Here is a 15,502-nt window from a genome sequence, read left to right as displayed (position 1 = left end):
AGTGTCACCATGCCCTGGTTAGTGTCACTACACCCTGGTGAGTGTCACCATGCCCTGGTTAGTGTCACCATGCCCTGGTGAGTGTTACCATGCCCTGGTGAGTGTCACCATGCCCTGGTTAGTGTCACCATGTCCTGGTGAGTGTCACCATGCCCTGGTGAGTGTCACCATGCCCTGGTGAGTGTCACCATGCCCTGGTGAGTGTCACCATGCCCTGGTGAGTGTCACCATGCCCTGGTGAGTGTTACCATGCCCTGGTGAGTGTCACCATGCCCTGGTGAGTGTCACCATGCCCTGCTGAGTGTCACCATGCCCTGGTGAGTGTCACCATGCCCTGGTGAGTGTCACCATGCCCTGGTTAGTGTCACTACACCCTGGTGAGTGTCACCATGCCCTGGTGAGTGTCACCATGCCCTGGTGAGTGTCACCATGCCCTGGTGAGTGTCACCATGCCCTGGTGCGTGTCACCATGCCCTAGTGCGTGTCACCATGCTCTGGTGAGTGTCACCATGCCCTGGTTAGTGTCACCATGCCCTGGTGCGTGTCACCATGCTCTGGTGAGTGTCACCATGCCCTGGTTAGTGTCACCATGCCCTGGTGAGTGTCACCATGTCCTGGTGAGTGGCACCATGCCCTGGTGAGTGGCACCATGCCCAGGTGAGTGTCACCATGCCCTGGTGAGTGTCACCATGCCCTGGTGAGTGTCACCATGCCCTGGTGAGAGTCACAATGCCATGGTGAGTGTCACCATGCCCTGGTGAGTGTCACCATGCCCTGGTGAGTGTCACCATGTCCTGGTGAGTGTCACCATGCCCTGGTGAGTGTCACCATGCCCTGGTGAGTGGCACCATGCCCTGGTGAGTGTCACCATGTCCTGGTGAGTGTCACCATGCCCTGGTGAGTGTCACCATGCCCTGGTGAGTGTCACCATGCCCTGGTGAGTGTCACCATGTCCTGGTGAGTGTCACCATGCCCTGGTGAGTGTCACCATGCCCTGGTGAGTGTCACCATGCCCTGGTGAGTGTCACCATGCCCTGGTGAGTGTTACCATTAACTGGTGAGTGTCACCATGCCCTGGTGAGTGTCACCATGCCCTGGTGAGTGTTACCATTAACTGGTGAGTGTCACCATGCCCTGGTGAGTGTCACCATGCCCTGGTGAGTGTCACCATGCCCTGGTTAGTGTCACCATGCCCTGGTTAGTGTCACCATGCCCTGGTTAGTGTCACCATGCCCTGGTGAGTGTCACCATGCCCTGGTGAGTGTCACCATGCCCTGGTGAGTGGCACCATGTCCTGGTGAGTGGCACCATGCTTTAGTTAGTGTCACCATGCCCTGGTTAGTGTCACCATGCTTTAGTTAGTGTTACCATGCCCTGGTGAGTGTCACCATGCCCTGGTTAGTGTCACCATGCCCTGGTGAGTGCCACCATGCCCTGGTTAGTGTCACCATGCCCTGGTTAGTGTCACCATGCCCTGGTGAGTGTCACCATGCCCTGGTGAGTGTCACCATGCCCTGGTGAGTGTCACCATGTCCTGGTGAGTGTCACCATGCCCTTGTGAGTGTCACCATGCCCTGGTGAGTGTCACCATGCCCTCGTTAGTGTCACCATACCCTCGTTAGTGTCACCATGCCCTCGACAGTGTCATAATACCCTGGTCATTATCTATATTTACTTGACAGTGTGGCCATGCTGGTCATATCATGAAGCCATCGTCCACATGACTATGTGTCACCACGTGTGGTATGTGTTGTAAGGCTGGTCCTTCGCCACATATGTGTCACCACGTGTGGTATGTGTTGTAAGGTTGGTCCTTCTCCACATATGTGTCACCACGTGTGGTATGTGTTGTAAGGCTGGTCCTTCGCCACATATGTGTCACCACGTGTGGTATGTGTTGTAAGGCTGGTCCTTCCCCACATGTGTCACCATGTGTGGTATGTGTTGTGAGGCTGGTCCTTCCCCACATGTGTCACCACGTGTGGTATGTGTTGTAAGGCTGGTCCTTCCCCACATGTGTCACCACGTCTGGTATGTGTTGTAAGGCTGGTCCTTCCCCACATGTGTCACCACGTGTGGTATGTGTTGTGAGGCTGGTCCTTCTCCACATATGTGTCACCATGTGTGGTATGTGTTGTGAGGCTGGTCCTTCGCCACATATGTGTCACCATGTGTGGTATGTGTTGTGAGGCTGGTCCTTCGCCACATATGTGTCACCATGTGTGGTATGTGTTGTGAGTCTGGTCCTTCCACCAGCAACAACATATGTATATCAGTTACACTCGTACTGCTGCCATCATCTGAGGATGATTTACGTATTGTTAAAATATTTCAGTACTGAAGTGGTTCATGTAGCTCCAACACTCAGCGGTGTCTCACAGCTGTATGATCCTTCCACTTGGATTGGTCGGTAAATCGACGGCATCACTTCAGTCATGGTCGGTGTTCGATTCTTGATGATCAATGTGGTTGAGCACCTGACCTTTACTCTGTCATCATATTCCTTCCAGGTCCTATATAGTAATACTGGTTTAGCACTTTCTTCTCATATTTACCTACATCTAACCTTCCAAGATGTCGAGGTAAATCACAATAGACTTAGGAGCCACTTGTCTTTCAGTATCTTGACTCTCATCATCTTAGGATGACTTGAACAGTAAACTACCAAAATAGACTGACAAAATAGACTGATAATGTGGTGAATAGTGATGATTACCTACACCTGTGTGTGCTGCAGGTACGAGGTGTACAATGTGTGTGTGCTGCAGGTACAAGGTGTACAATGTGTGTGTGTTGCAGGTAAGAGGTGTACAATGTGTGTGTGTTGCAGGTGCGAGGTGTACAATGTGTGTGTGTTGCATGTACGAGGTGTACAATGTGTGTGTGTGTGCTGCAGGTACGAGGTGTACAATGTGTGTGTGTGCTGCAGGTACGAGGTGTACAATGTGTGTGTGTGCTGCAGGTACGAGGTGTACAATGTGTGTGCTGCAGGTAAGAGGTGTACAATGTGTGTGTGTTGCAGGTACGAGGTGTACAATGTGTGTGTGTTGCAGGTACGAGGTGTACAATGTGTGTGTGTTGCAGGTACGGGGTGTACAATGTGTGTGTGTTGCAGGTACGAGGTGTACAATGTGTGTGTGTTGCAGGTACGAGGTGTACAATGTGTGTGTGTTGCAGGTACGGGGTGTACAATGTGTGTGTGTTGCAGGTACGAGGTGTACAATGTGTGTGTGTTGCAGGTACGAGGTGTACAATGTGTGTGTGTTGCAGGTACGGGGTGTACAATGTGTGTGTGTTGCAGGTACGAGGTGTACAATGTGTGTGTGTTGCAGGTACGAGGTGTACAATGTGTGTGTGTTGCAGGTACGGGGTGTACAATGTGTGTGCTGCAGGTACGGGGTGTACAATGTGTGTGTGCTGCAGGTACGGGGTGTACAATGTGTGTGTGTTGCAGGTACGGGGTGTACAATGTGTGTGTGTTGCAGGTACGAGGTGTACAATGTGTGTGTGTTGCAGGTACGAGGTGTACAATGTGTGTATGTTGCAGGTACGAGGTGTACAATGTGGACGTGTGGGTGGTGGTGGTGATGGTGGTCACTCTGGCCACTTACCTCTCCCTCAGGGCCGTCCTCGCTCTCATCACCTGCTGCTGCTCCAGTACTACTAAACCCAAACAAGAATAATGAAAATATTAGACTTACCAGCGCTTCTGAACATGAACGTTTCCATGGTTAACGTCGCTATTAATCCACAGAGGAATATATTTGTCCACGTTATGGAATTACTCAGTATTAAGATCAACTACAATGACCCCAGATCACTCTCCAGCTGTACAATACTCATGGTCAGACTCCAGCTGTACAACACTCATGGTCAGACTCCAGCTGTACAACACTCATGGTCACACTCCAGCTGTACAGCACTCATGGTCACTCTCCAGCTGTACAACACTCATGGTCACACTCCAGCTGTACAACACTCAAGGTCACTCTCCAGCTGTACAACACTCATGGTCAGACTCCAGCTGTACAACACTCATGGTCACTCTCCAGCTGTACAACACTCATGGTCACACTCCAGCTGTACAACACTCATGGTCACTCTCCAGCTGTACAACACTCATGGTCAGACTCCTGCTGTACAAAACTCATGGTCACTCTCCAGCTGTACAACACTCATGGTCAGACTCCAGCTGTACAACACTCATGCTCACTCTCCAGCTGTACAACACTCATGGTCAGACTCCTGCTGTACAACACTCATGGTCACTCTCCAGCTGTACAACACTCATGGTCACTCTCCAGCTGTACAACACTCATGGTCAGACTCCAGCTGTACAACACTCATGGTCACTCTCTAGCTGTACAACACTCATGGTCACACTCCAGCTGTACAACACTCATGGTCACTCTCTAGCTGTACAACACTCATGGTCAGACTCCAGCTGTACAACACTCATGGTCACACTCCAGCTGTACAACATTCATGGTCACTCTCTAGCTGTACAACACTCATGGTCAGACTCCAGCTGTACAACACTCATGGTCACTCTCCAGCTGTACAACACTCATGATCACACTCCAGCTGTACAACACTCATGGTCACTCTCCAGCTGTACAACACTCATGGTCAGACTCCAGCTGTACAACATTCATGGTCACTCTCTAGCTGTACAACACTCATGGTCAGACTCCAGCTGTACAACACTCATGGTCAGACTCCAGCTGTACAACATTCATGGTCACTCTCTAGCTGTACAACACTCATGGTCAGACTCCAGCTGTACAACACTCATGGTCAGACTCCAGCTGTACAACACTCATGGTCACACTCCAGCTGTACAACACTCATGGTCACTCTCCTGCTGTACAACACTCATGGTCACTCTCCAGCTGTACAACACTCATGGTCAGACTCCAGCTGTACAACATTCATGGTCACTCTCTAGCTGTACAACACTCATGGTCAGACTCCAGCTGTACAACACTCATGGTCAGACTCCAGCTGTACAACACTCATGGTCAGACTCCAGCTGTACAACACTCACGGTCAGACTCCAGCTGTACAACACTCATGGTCAGACTCCAGCTGTACAACACTCACGGTCACACTCCAGCTGTACAACACTCACGGTCAGACTCCAGCTGTACAATGCTCATCGTCAGACTTGGTCACTGAACCACTGTATGCTATCGACAATTGTAAAGTCGATTTATACTAAAATGCCAAATTGTGACCTTTAAAATTCAAATGAAGTCTTACGAGCTGCGGGAAATTTTAAAATAATAATTTTCAAGTTTGGACTGAGACGAGCAAGACACATTTTAGTGCAGACAAAGAAATAATCATTATCTCGTGTTAATGTCGTCGTGATTTACACACACATTGCAGACAAATATAGATTTTTTATGTTTTGAAAATAAGAATACACTATAGTAGTTTAATAATGATAGATATTGATTGCTAAATCAGTTTTCCAGAGTGATATAGTAGTTATGACTCTCATGGAATAAGAAGAAGACTTGTTATCATTACACTATGAAGACATTTTCTGAAGGCAGGTCAAAGTTTACCTCCTATTTTCATAGGAAACCAAGAACAAGATCAATAAAACACCAGACGGCTTGTTTGTCCATGCGACGACGCAACTATTGGTTTATTCGCAGAAAATGAATACTTCAATAGTTACAAGAGTTTCTTTATCTTCAATTTAGATTACTCGTCTAAATACTGACACCAAGGAAATAGTTAGAACCAAAGAAAGCTTCCATAATTGCGTCACACGTACAACACGCTACCTTATCATACAGGGTAAAAGGATACTCCCTATAACCCTAATACTTATTCATTAACCCCCTAATAACCCCCCATACAAAAACACAACAAATTACTTTACCACTCGATCTTACGTTAACCCCCTTGAATCCACATAGGCAGGTCACCAGGTCAAGGCTTACAACTGCAACTAAGGGTAAAGTCTTTGTTCCTGAAGGGACACTAGAACACACATAGGTTTCACAGTAAACAAAGGTACACGTGGTCGGTCATCTTAAGCCACCCCCAGAGTTAAAGTCTGGGCTCAAACACTGGCCTAAGAGGACATCCCTAAATATCCTAGAACTCGGTGGCACAAATACTTAAGGATTAAATACCTAGCTTGGTAACACAGAATAAGAAGAAAGAAGAGAGGAGGTTGAGAAGAGGTAAGGAAAATAAGACCATAAGGTAGTGTGACTAGTTAGTCTTGAGACACAGCAGAGAAGAGAGAATCAGCTCTGGGAACTCTCTCAGGATCGCTGCCTGGATGATACTCAACTGATCGTACAGTAACAATCATCTCAAGTCTTCCCAGGCCTTCATATACTGGTTACTCTAACAGTTCTAAGAATTGCTAACATCTAGCAATATTATATTATATTATATAATATTATATTAATATTCAACTACCACAGAGTCTGCCCGCTCTGTGAGCAACAAGGTTATTTCTACGTCTGATGGGCAGGGAAGGAATTATCAGGGGGAAGCGCTAAGCCATATCAAGGATATAAGATACCTTGAATATAAATTATATTATTAATTAAATATCACTCTTACATAATCAAATCCTATCAATTAATGTTCTAATATTTATTTAATCCAAAACCCACACAAAATCCCTAAGTCAAGGCCTATCACTACCGAAGTACTTGAGTGACTGATCCCTGCATGAATATAAAAGAATCCAATTTGACCTCTGGTTTCCTGGCAGAGCCAATTAAGAACCCAGGGTCATAACAGCGATCATGAGAATAATGGAAATTGCAGAAGGCCTATTGGTCCATATGAGGCAGGTCCTATTTATACTTATGTAGTCGAACACTAAGTTTAGAAGAGTGTTCAGAACAATGTCCCTGTAATTATCAAAAGGAAACAGATATTTATCTGTTCTTGGGAATGGAAGCAAGTAATGTGCTATGTATTATATATGTTGATACAGCTCTGAATTTAAAATGTCACACGTAATGAACCCACGGTATTTCCTACCTGACGAAGCCACAAATACAAAGCCATTACTACAGTTTGAAAAAATTCATCTGGAAAATATCCTCGGGAATAATGGGGGAGCTTTGACAAGCCGTCGGCTTCCTGTCCCCGCTGAGACCCATAGATGTGGTGGACCTAAGATACACACTAAAGAGGGATGCCCATCATAACTCAAAGGATGTGGTAGGGGCTATATCTTGAGGTTATCTTGAGATAATTTCGGGGCTTATCGTCCCCGCTGCCTGGTCCCCGACTAGGAATCCTTTTTGTTGCACATCCCCAGGAAGCAGCCCATGGCAGCTGTCTAACGACCAGGTACCTATTTACTGCTAGGTGAACAGGTGTATCAGGGTGAAAGAGAAAATAGTTTCATTTGTTTCTACCTCCGCCGAGGATCGAACCCTGAACCTTAGGACTACGAATCCAGAGCGTCAACTACTCAGCCGTCAGGCCTCATATCGCGAGGAAAAGCAGGCCCTTTACAATGTAGCTACACCGGGTTATTCCACTACTCAGTACAGTGGAAGTTACGAAAACTTTACACAGGAAACTCAGCGCTCCATACATTGGATGGTCTGAACTCGATAAAAATACACTCAGTCGTCACACGAGCGCTGGGCACCTTATAACTCCGGATATCCTGATCTCAAAGCCATTCACACAAGTTGAAAAATTTAATATTTCATTGGAATAAATATGTAACGTATCTAATTTTCGAGATCAGGCGAACATGGGAGCCGGTCGGCCGAGCGGACAGCACGCTGGACTTGTGATCCTGTGGTCCTGGGTTCGATCCCAGGCGCCGGCGAGAAACAATCGGCAGAGTTTCTTTCACCCTATGCCCCTGTTACCTAGCAATAAATAGGTACCTGGGAGTTAGTCAGCTGTCACGGGCTGCTTCCTGGGGGAGAAGGCCTGGTCGAGGACCGGGCCGCGGGGACACTAAAAGCCCCGAAATCATCTCAAGATAACCTCAAGATAGAACTATGCTGAAAATTATTTTCGAATGGTCCTAAGATATGATAGCAAACAGCGAATATAAGAAGTAAGAAGACAAACCCGCCGCATCCTCAATGGCGAATCTTGATAATGGCTATCAGAACCGGATTCAACACATCCGTTCATAATTCACAAGACACACATGTTTAAACCACCACCACCACTACAACTATGACTAGATCTCATACTTCTTTTGCTACTACTGATACTACTTCTACTCTATTGCTACTTCTACTTATTTTATTACTACTTCTAATTACTTTATTGCTACTTCTACCTACTTTACTACTACTACTACTTCTACTTACTTTACTACTACTAATTTTACAACTATGATAACTGTTACTTCCTCAACCTTTATTAACGGCTACATCCTATATTTATGCTTCTTTTCTTATTACTACTATCACTGCTAATACAACTACTACTACTACTACTACCACTAGTACTCCTGAAAATCATTTTGAGGCAGTGGAGGGACTTGAACTCGCGACCATGCTTGCCTTAACCAACTCGGTCACGGTGGTACAAAAGTTGACCAACCCTGAACTCGACCAATCATGATCTCCCAGACTTCCAATCATGAGCTGAAAGGTTCTGGAGGCCCCAAAGCGGGCCTAACCAGGGTTTTTCTAGCCAATCAGAAAATTATTTTCATTGATCAAAATTATTTTTAATCAAATAATCAAAATGATTTTCATTGATATAACACGCCATTGTCACAATATATCAATGCGAGTACTACTACTACTACTACTACTATTCAGAGAACAATCACACTAATGTGATGTATCAAAGTATTAATTAATGAGAAAATCCGTAAGAGCCGTGTGAAGATTCGAACCTATGTGCTGGGTACTCCCAGACACACGCCCCGGACAACCAGGCCACGACATGGTCACAAGGATTACAACCTGCGGTTCTACTGAACCCTCGAGGGTTCCTGACTCTTCTACAGAAGCTGAACCGGTGTTTCACATAACCCCCCCCCCCTCCCATGCTCTCTGGCTCTCTCGTCAAGAAATGTTCCACCGCTGATGCTCATCTTTCAGTAGACAGAGAACAATCACACTAACTGCTGCTGGGGATGCTGGTGCTGGTGCTGCTGTTGCAAGATGCTGCTGCTGCAGCTAGCTGCTACTGCTGCTGCTAGCTGCTACTGCTTGCTGCTGCTGTTGTTGCTTGCTGCTGCTGCTGCTGCTGCTGCTGTTTCTTGCTGCTGCTGCTGTTGCTTGCTGCCTGCTGCTTTCTGCTGCTGCTTGAAGCTGCTACTGCTTGATGCTGCTGCTGCTGCTGCTTGAGGCTGCGGCTTGATGCTGCTGTTGCTAGATGCTGCTGCTCGTGCTAGCTGCTGCTGCTCGTGCTAGCTGCTGCTGCTCGTGCTAGCTGCTGCTGTTGCTGCTGATGCTGTTGCTGCTGCTAGCTGCTGTTGCTACTGCTACTTATTGCTGCTGCTGCTGCTTGCTGCTGATGCTGATGCTGTTGGTGCTGCTAGCTGCTGTTGCTACTGCTACTTGTTGCTGCTGCTGCTGCTGCTGGATGCTGCTGTTTGCTGCGGGACGCAACGGGATGCTCACTGCATGACCGCTGGTGACATTATCGCAAGATTTTTTCGCTCGTTCACTGCCATAGTAAGTCATATTGATTTGTTACACACAGAGATCACACTAACGTGATGCATCAAATGAACAGATCCACAAGGGCCGTGACGAGGATTCGAACCTGCGTCCGGGAGCATTCCAGACACTGCTCTAATCGACTGAGCTACGACAGGGTAAAAGGGTTGAAACCGAAGTTCTACTGAACTTACTGGATCCCGTAGCCTCTCTGAGGCACAAACCAGGATTTTGCACAACTCCCCCCTGCACCCTAGCTATGTCAATAGGCCGTTCTCCCTCTTCGCCCTTACATCATTACACACAGAGATCACACTAACGTGATGCATCAAATGAAAAAATCCACAAGGGCCGTGACGAGTCGATTAAGACAGTGTCTGGGATGCTCCCGGACGCAGGTTCGAATCCTCGTCACGGCCCTTGTGGATTTGTTCATATTGATTTGTATTTGTTTACGGGATCAGGGATCACATTTTAACATGTAAGAAAGGAAATTATTTATTAGTTTTTTCATGTGCCAGGACATTGTAGACTTTAAACAGTGGTACATTTCAAGGGTTAATTGTAGATAAAGCTTGAGTTCCATTGTTCTAAAATGTGGCAAGAGGTGGTAAAACAAACAAAACACTAGAACAATTCAACGTACACAAAAATTAAACTTAAAATAAATATAAAACATGAGTTAGATGTTACAGTTGAAATATCATTAGCAAAACCACTTTCTTATTTGTTGATTTGTGACCTGCATGGTTTAGCAACAGTTGTTGTTTGATCAACGTGTTCTTTACCACCACCACACCGCTGAGTGGGGGGTATGTAAGGACCTCTTCTGTATCCAAATACAGTACTGTATATACTACAATAAGTGTGTGCACTCCACTTTTTATTGCATATACAAGTACACAAAATCTTAAATGACTCGGTTAATTAAGAGTTCTACCATTGTGGGTCAGATGACAAAAACGTTCAGAAAACTAATGAAAAAAGTCATATACTTTATATGGAGATTCGAGCTAATCAGATAATCACAAATAGCCTCAGGAGCCGAATAAGAGTTGAGAGTTGACTTTAGCCTTGAATCAACTCAGGAATGAAGTATAGTTTATGTTAATCAACTCATCTAGTTGATGAACCTCAAGTTCAACACAAATTTCAAACTAAACCATTCATTAGCAGTCCTTAAGCAGCTGTGACATCAAAATGTGACTAAAATAAAGTCCCTGATCTGTACTTGGTGTTATCTTGAGTGTTACATTAACTCTTGCTATCATTTCCCTCCGTCCTTAAGCACAAGTAGTGCATAAATTCTAGAGTGTATATTCGCTGAAGGTGGTCATAGCCATCAACAGATGGGTGACAGATCAAGAACAAACCCACAAGGGCTGTGACGAGGGTTCGAACCTACGTCGGAGAAGATCCCAGACGCTGCCTTAATGACTGAGCTACGACATGGTAAAAAGAATTGCAACCGGGAAATCATCCTGATTTACCAACGGATCCTGCATTCATTTGATGCATCACGCTATTGTGATTTCTGTGTGTAATAAAGTAAGGGCGAAGAGGTAGAACAGCCTATTGACACAGCTCAGGTGCATGGAGGAATTGCGTAAAACCCTGGTTTGTGTCTCGGAGAGACTGCAAATCAGGATGATTTCCCCGTTGCAATTCTTTTTACCATGTCGTAGCTCAGTCGATTAAGGCAGCGTCTAGGATCCTCTCGGACGTAGGTTCGAACCCTCGTCACGGCCCTTGTGGATTTGTTCATTTGATGAACACGCTATTGTCATTTCTGTGTGTAGTGACAGATCATATACCAATGACACTGGTGGAGTGTATGACAGCCGTTGGTGGTGTCAGAATCATCGACTCTTACGAACTGAATCTTTAGCAGATATGTCTAAGGAAGCTATGTATGTGTGGCACTTTCCTATTGATGAGACAGGATAGTTTAATAACAAATTCGTTTTATCAAGGGACAGGCACCCTGTGTATGTATATATGCTAGGGTGGTATTAAGGTCTTCCTCCCAAAGATGTACTTATGATCCTCCCCCAGGATGCAACGCTACAAGAATTGACTAATTCCCGAGTACCTACTTATTGCTAAATGAACAGCTCATTAGGTGAAAAGAAACGCGCCCAATGATTTCTATCCGGCCCAGGATTTGAATCTGGGATTCCCAATTATAAGTCGAGAACGAACACATCTGTACTACCGAGTGTATATAAGTGACTATGTACATTGTGATTTTAGTTGCCAATCATCTACCAGGTATCCAAGATTAATATCATCAATATCCTTTCCGACCCAAAAAATAATAAAATCATCAACATAAATCTAGATATATGTTGAATGGTAAAAGACCTGAGTCACCCCCCCCCCCCCCAAAAGAAAAAATCCAGTTTTGCTTGTAATGAAAAGCCAATTTCTGGGTGAGCCCCAGCGGCTATCGGAAGCTACTATAACTGATCCTGTACTACTACCAGGTCGCATCGGCTGCGCTGCGGAGTTCTATTGGCTTACCGGGGACCAGAGCCTGAACCTGGACCCCTTCTAAAGAGGGAAGATAGTAGTGACATATATTTACATATATATATGTCACCACCTGGTGACTTTTGCTGAACTTCTTCAATCTCGCTTAATTTCTGGTTACTTCCCCAGAAATTTAGCTAGATAATACAGACTGCTGCTGGCTTCAATAGAGACTGCAGCGTTTAAAACCGCCGAAAGAGCTCCCCCACCAACTGTATAAACGATCGAGATCTCTCCAAACTTGTGGAAGCTCGTTCACCCCACCTCCTACACTGGTTTCAGGGAGGAGGGAAGTAAGTAGCTTGCAGTCAGCCGGCGACTCCCTCAGTAGTATAGTAGATGTAACCAATCCTCCGACGACCTGGCGAGAGGGAGGGGAGTCAGACAGCCATCTGGGAGCCACCCAGATATGGGGATTTCATTTAATTTAAATCTGATTATCTGGGGGGAGGGGGTTTCTCCCAAATCAGAGATTTGGTTTCTCAGAAATCAAAGAACAAATCACTCACTAGGGCCAAAGAAACAAAACCCACGCCTCTGAAGGAAAGCTTGAAGCTCTCATATCTTATAACTGTATGCTGGCTACGAAGATAATGGATGTGATGAAAAGAGTGCCATGAATCCACATTCTGTCACTGAGAGGAAGAATGTAAGTGGAATACCATAAACGTACCCTCCTCCTCTTCACCATAAGGAAAGCGAAGACCAGCGTCAGAAAAACTAGATGCGAAAATCAGAGAAGAAGGCCGAATCAACGAAGTACGTCACTGGGCCAACCTTCTGGAAGAGGCGGAGCAGTGGAAAGTTCACGGGTTAAGACACCGAGCATGCATCACCTGGCATTGTGGTGACTGCTGACCAGTCACCAAGATGTCAGACGGATCACTGGTCAGTACCCAGCGCAGCATTCAGACTGGAAGGAGTAGGTACATAAACCCTCAATTTTACCAGTCAAGCTGAAAGCATCTATTGTGAGGGTCTTGCAATCAAGACACAGTACTGCGAACAGAGGAAAACGGCCGAGACCACAACAGCTTGAAGAGGTCCGCGTTTGGGCACCCAATTATCTGCCAAAACCCCAGGAATGAGGCGACATCGACGGTCAAGTCCATGGAGATGGGAAGGAATCTGGAGAGACCATCAGCAAGGATGCTAGACACTCCCTGGACATGAATGGCATGGAGACTCAAACCCTGAGAACTCAGCAGAAGTGTGGCATGTTGCTTCCAACTCCAAAGAGGCAAAGCCTGAAGTTAATCCCTCCGGTTGAGACATTTAATCACTTGCAAACAGTATGAACAGAGTAGAGCTTCGAGATATCTGGACTCTCCACTGCGCATGCCACACGGCAATAAACTTCCGAAACTGGACCATGAGTCTAATGAAGAAGAGACCAACGATCTTGGCTAGCTTGGTGAATACTGGTCACAAAGTCCCAACCCAGATACGAGGTCTCTATGAACACGTCGAGCAAGGGCAGAGGAAGGCACCAAGGAACTATACCCTGAGCCGGCAATGCAATAGCCAACACGGAGCCTGCACCCAGGGAAGACCCAGCTTCACAGACTGGAGGTGCAGCCTGGGCAAGGCCACAGGAGACAAGAAAAGTAATACAGACAGAGTCCCAACCTCGACCAAAGGAAGGCGACGCCCAGACCCACCCAACAACCTTACTTAGAATGTAGCCCCGAAAAGAAAGGAAGTCCAAAAATCCATTGCTGCCAAAATTAGTAACAGGGAGACCACGGTCTCAGTGGTCACTTCCACGGAATTGGCAGAAAAGAGCAACTTAAAATAAACAAATCACACATTACTTAGCGTCAAAGGTGTCACCAACCAAACGGGCAGAATAGCAGAGGCGGGAGGAATGAATGCCGCCATGTAGCACGGATGACAAATAACCGTCAAACTTGCATAAAGCAAGAGCAGGGTCGAGAGGAACATCCATAGGCCCACCGAACCTGAGGGTATTTAAAATATTCTATACCGGAAAATATGTATAGAAACAAAGTACTAAACGAACACAGCCTTGTTCACATAGCTGTGAAACCCGACCTTGACGCGCTAAAGAGCAGCACGTGAATACCCAGTATGCCCTAAGCTAGCCAATGTTCCTCTAGACCTGGGTAACGGCAGGGAAAACCTAAGACACTTGACTCACTCTGTTCGAGGACCACCATGGTGAGGAGGACCTCCAACCTAGTGACCGCAACCATTCAGGCTTGTTTGCATTTGTGTTTCTCATGTGTGCCCCAAAGAATGAGGTGATTTGATGAAATACCATGCCCAGGATTACCAACCGAGTGCCGGCGGGGGGATGTAAATAGCCTCGGCTACCATCCTCTTTTGTCCGGTCGTGTTGGTCGAGCGGTTAAGGGATCCTGTACGCCAGCAGAGTGCTCCTGGCAGTATGGGTTCGAGTCACTTCTGGGGTGTGAGGTTTCTGTTCCATATAGTCCTGGGGACTATTCAGGCTTGTTCGTATTTGTGTTCCTCACATGTGCCCAAAGAATGAGGTGATTTGATAAAATACTATGCCCAAGAATACCAACCGAGTGCCGGCGGTGGGATGGAAATAGCCTCGGCTACCATCCTCTTTTTTCCGGTCGTGTTGGTCGAGCGGTTAAGGGATCCTGTACACCAGCAGAGTGCTCCTGGCAGTATGGGTTCGAGTCACTTCTGGGGTGTGAGTTTTCAGCTGCATATAATCCTGGGGACCCTTTAGGCTTTTTCGCATTTGTGTTCCTCACGTGTGGCCCAAAGAATGAGGTGATTTGATAAAATACCATGCCCAAGATTACCAACCGAGTGACGGCGGGGGGATGGAAATAGCCTCTGCTACCATCCTCTTTTGTCCGGTCATGTTGGTCGAGCGGTTAGGGAGGGATCCTGTACACCAGCAGAGTGCTCCTGGCAGTATGGGTTCGAATCACTTCTGGGGTGTGAGTTTTCAGTTGCTTATTGTCCTGGGGACCATTCAGGCTTGTTCGCATTTGTTTTCCTCACGTGTGGCCCAAAGAATGAGGTGGTTTGATAAAATACCATGCCCAAGATTACCAACCGAGTGCCGCCGGGAAGATGGGAATAGCCTCGGTTACCATCCTCTTTTGCTCTTTTGTTGGTCTGGACAATATATATATATATATATATATATATATATATATATATATATATATACAGGTTCCAAGGGGTTGTCATAGCCAGGGGGTGGTAATGGGGGACGAGCTCCCATGACCTATAAAATGCTCCTATACGGCATGCGTCTCAAATAGCCTCTGACAACCAAGTCCAACTCCTGGCCTGCACGGGTGGCTTAGTCTAAGTCCGGCGGA

The 15,502-nt window shown here is 46.5% G+C and overlaps 1 protein-coding gene across 2 annotated transcripts in view; it reads left to right on the top strand.

Annotated features, from left to right (window-relative positions):
• LOC123770538 (UDP-glycosyltransferase UGT5) overlaps window positions 1-6,539 on the top strand; it is a 177,627-nt gene extending 171,088 nt beyond the window's left edge. The window contains exon 10 of one of the 2 annotated variants that reach the window (XM_045762547.2): window positions 3,548-6,539. In XM_045762547.2, coding sequence (XP_045618503.2) covers window positions 3,548-3,683 — 136 coding nt within the window. In that variant the 3' untranslated portion in view covers window positions 3,684-6,539. The remainder of the gene's footprint in view (window positions 1-3,547) is intronic. The other variant, XM_045762546.2, reaches the window with a different exon arrangement.
• Window positions 6,540-15,502: the final 8,963 nt, after the last annotated feature.

The sequence above is a fragment of the Procambarus clarkii genome, chromosome 46, assembly GCF_040958095.1.
Source record: "Procambarus clarkii isolate CNS0578487 chromosome 46, FALCON_Pclarkii_2.0, whole genome shotgun sequence".
NCBI classification, from domain to species: Eukaryota; Metazoa; Arthropoda; class Malacostraca; order Decapoda; family Cambaridae; genus Procambarus; species Procambarus clarkii.
The sequence above is the reverse complement of the archived record's forward strand: the minus strand, read 5'-3'. Positions and strand labels throughout refer to the sequence as shown.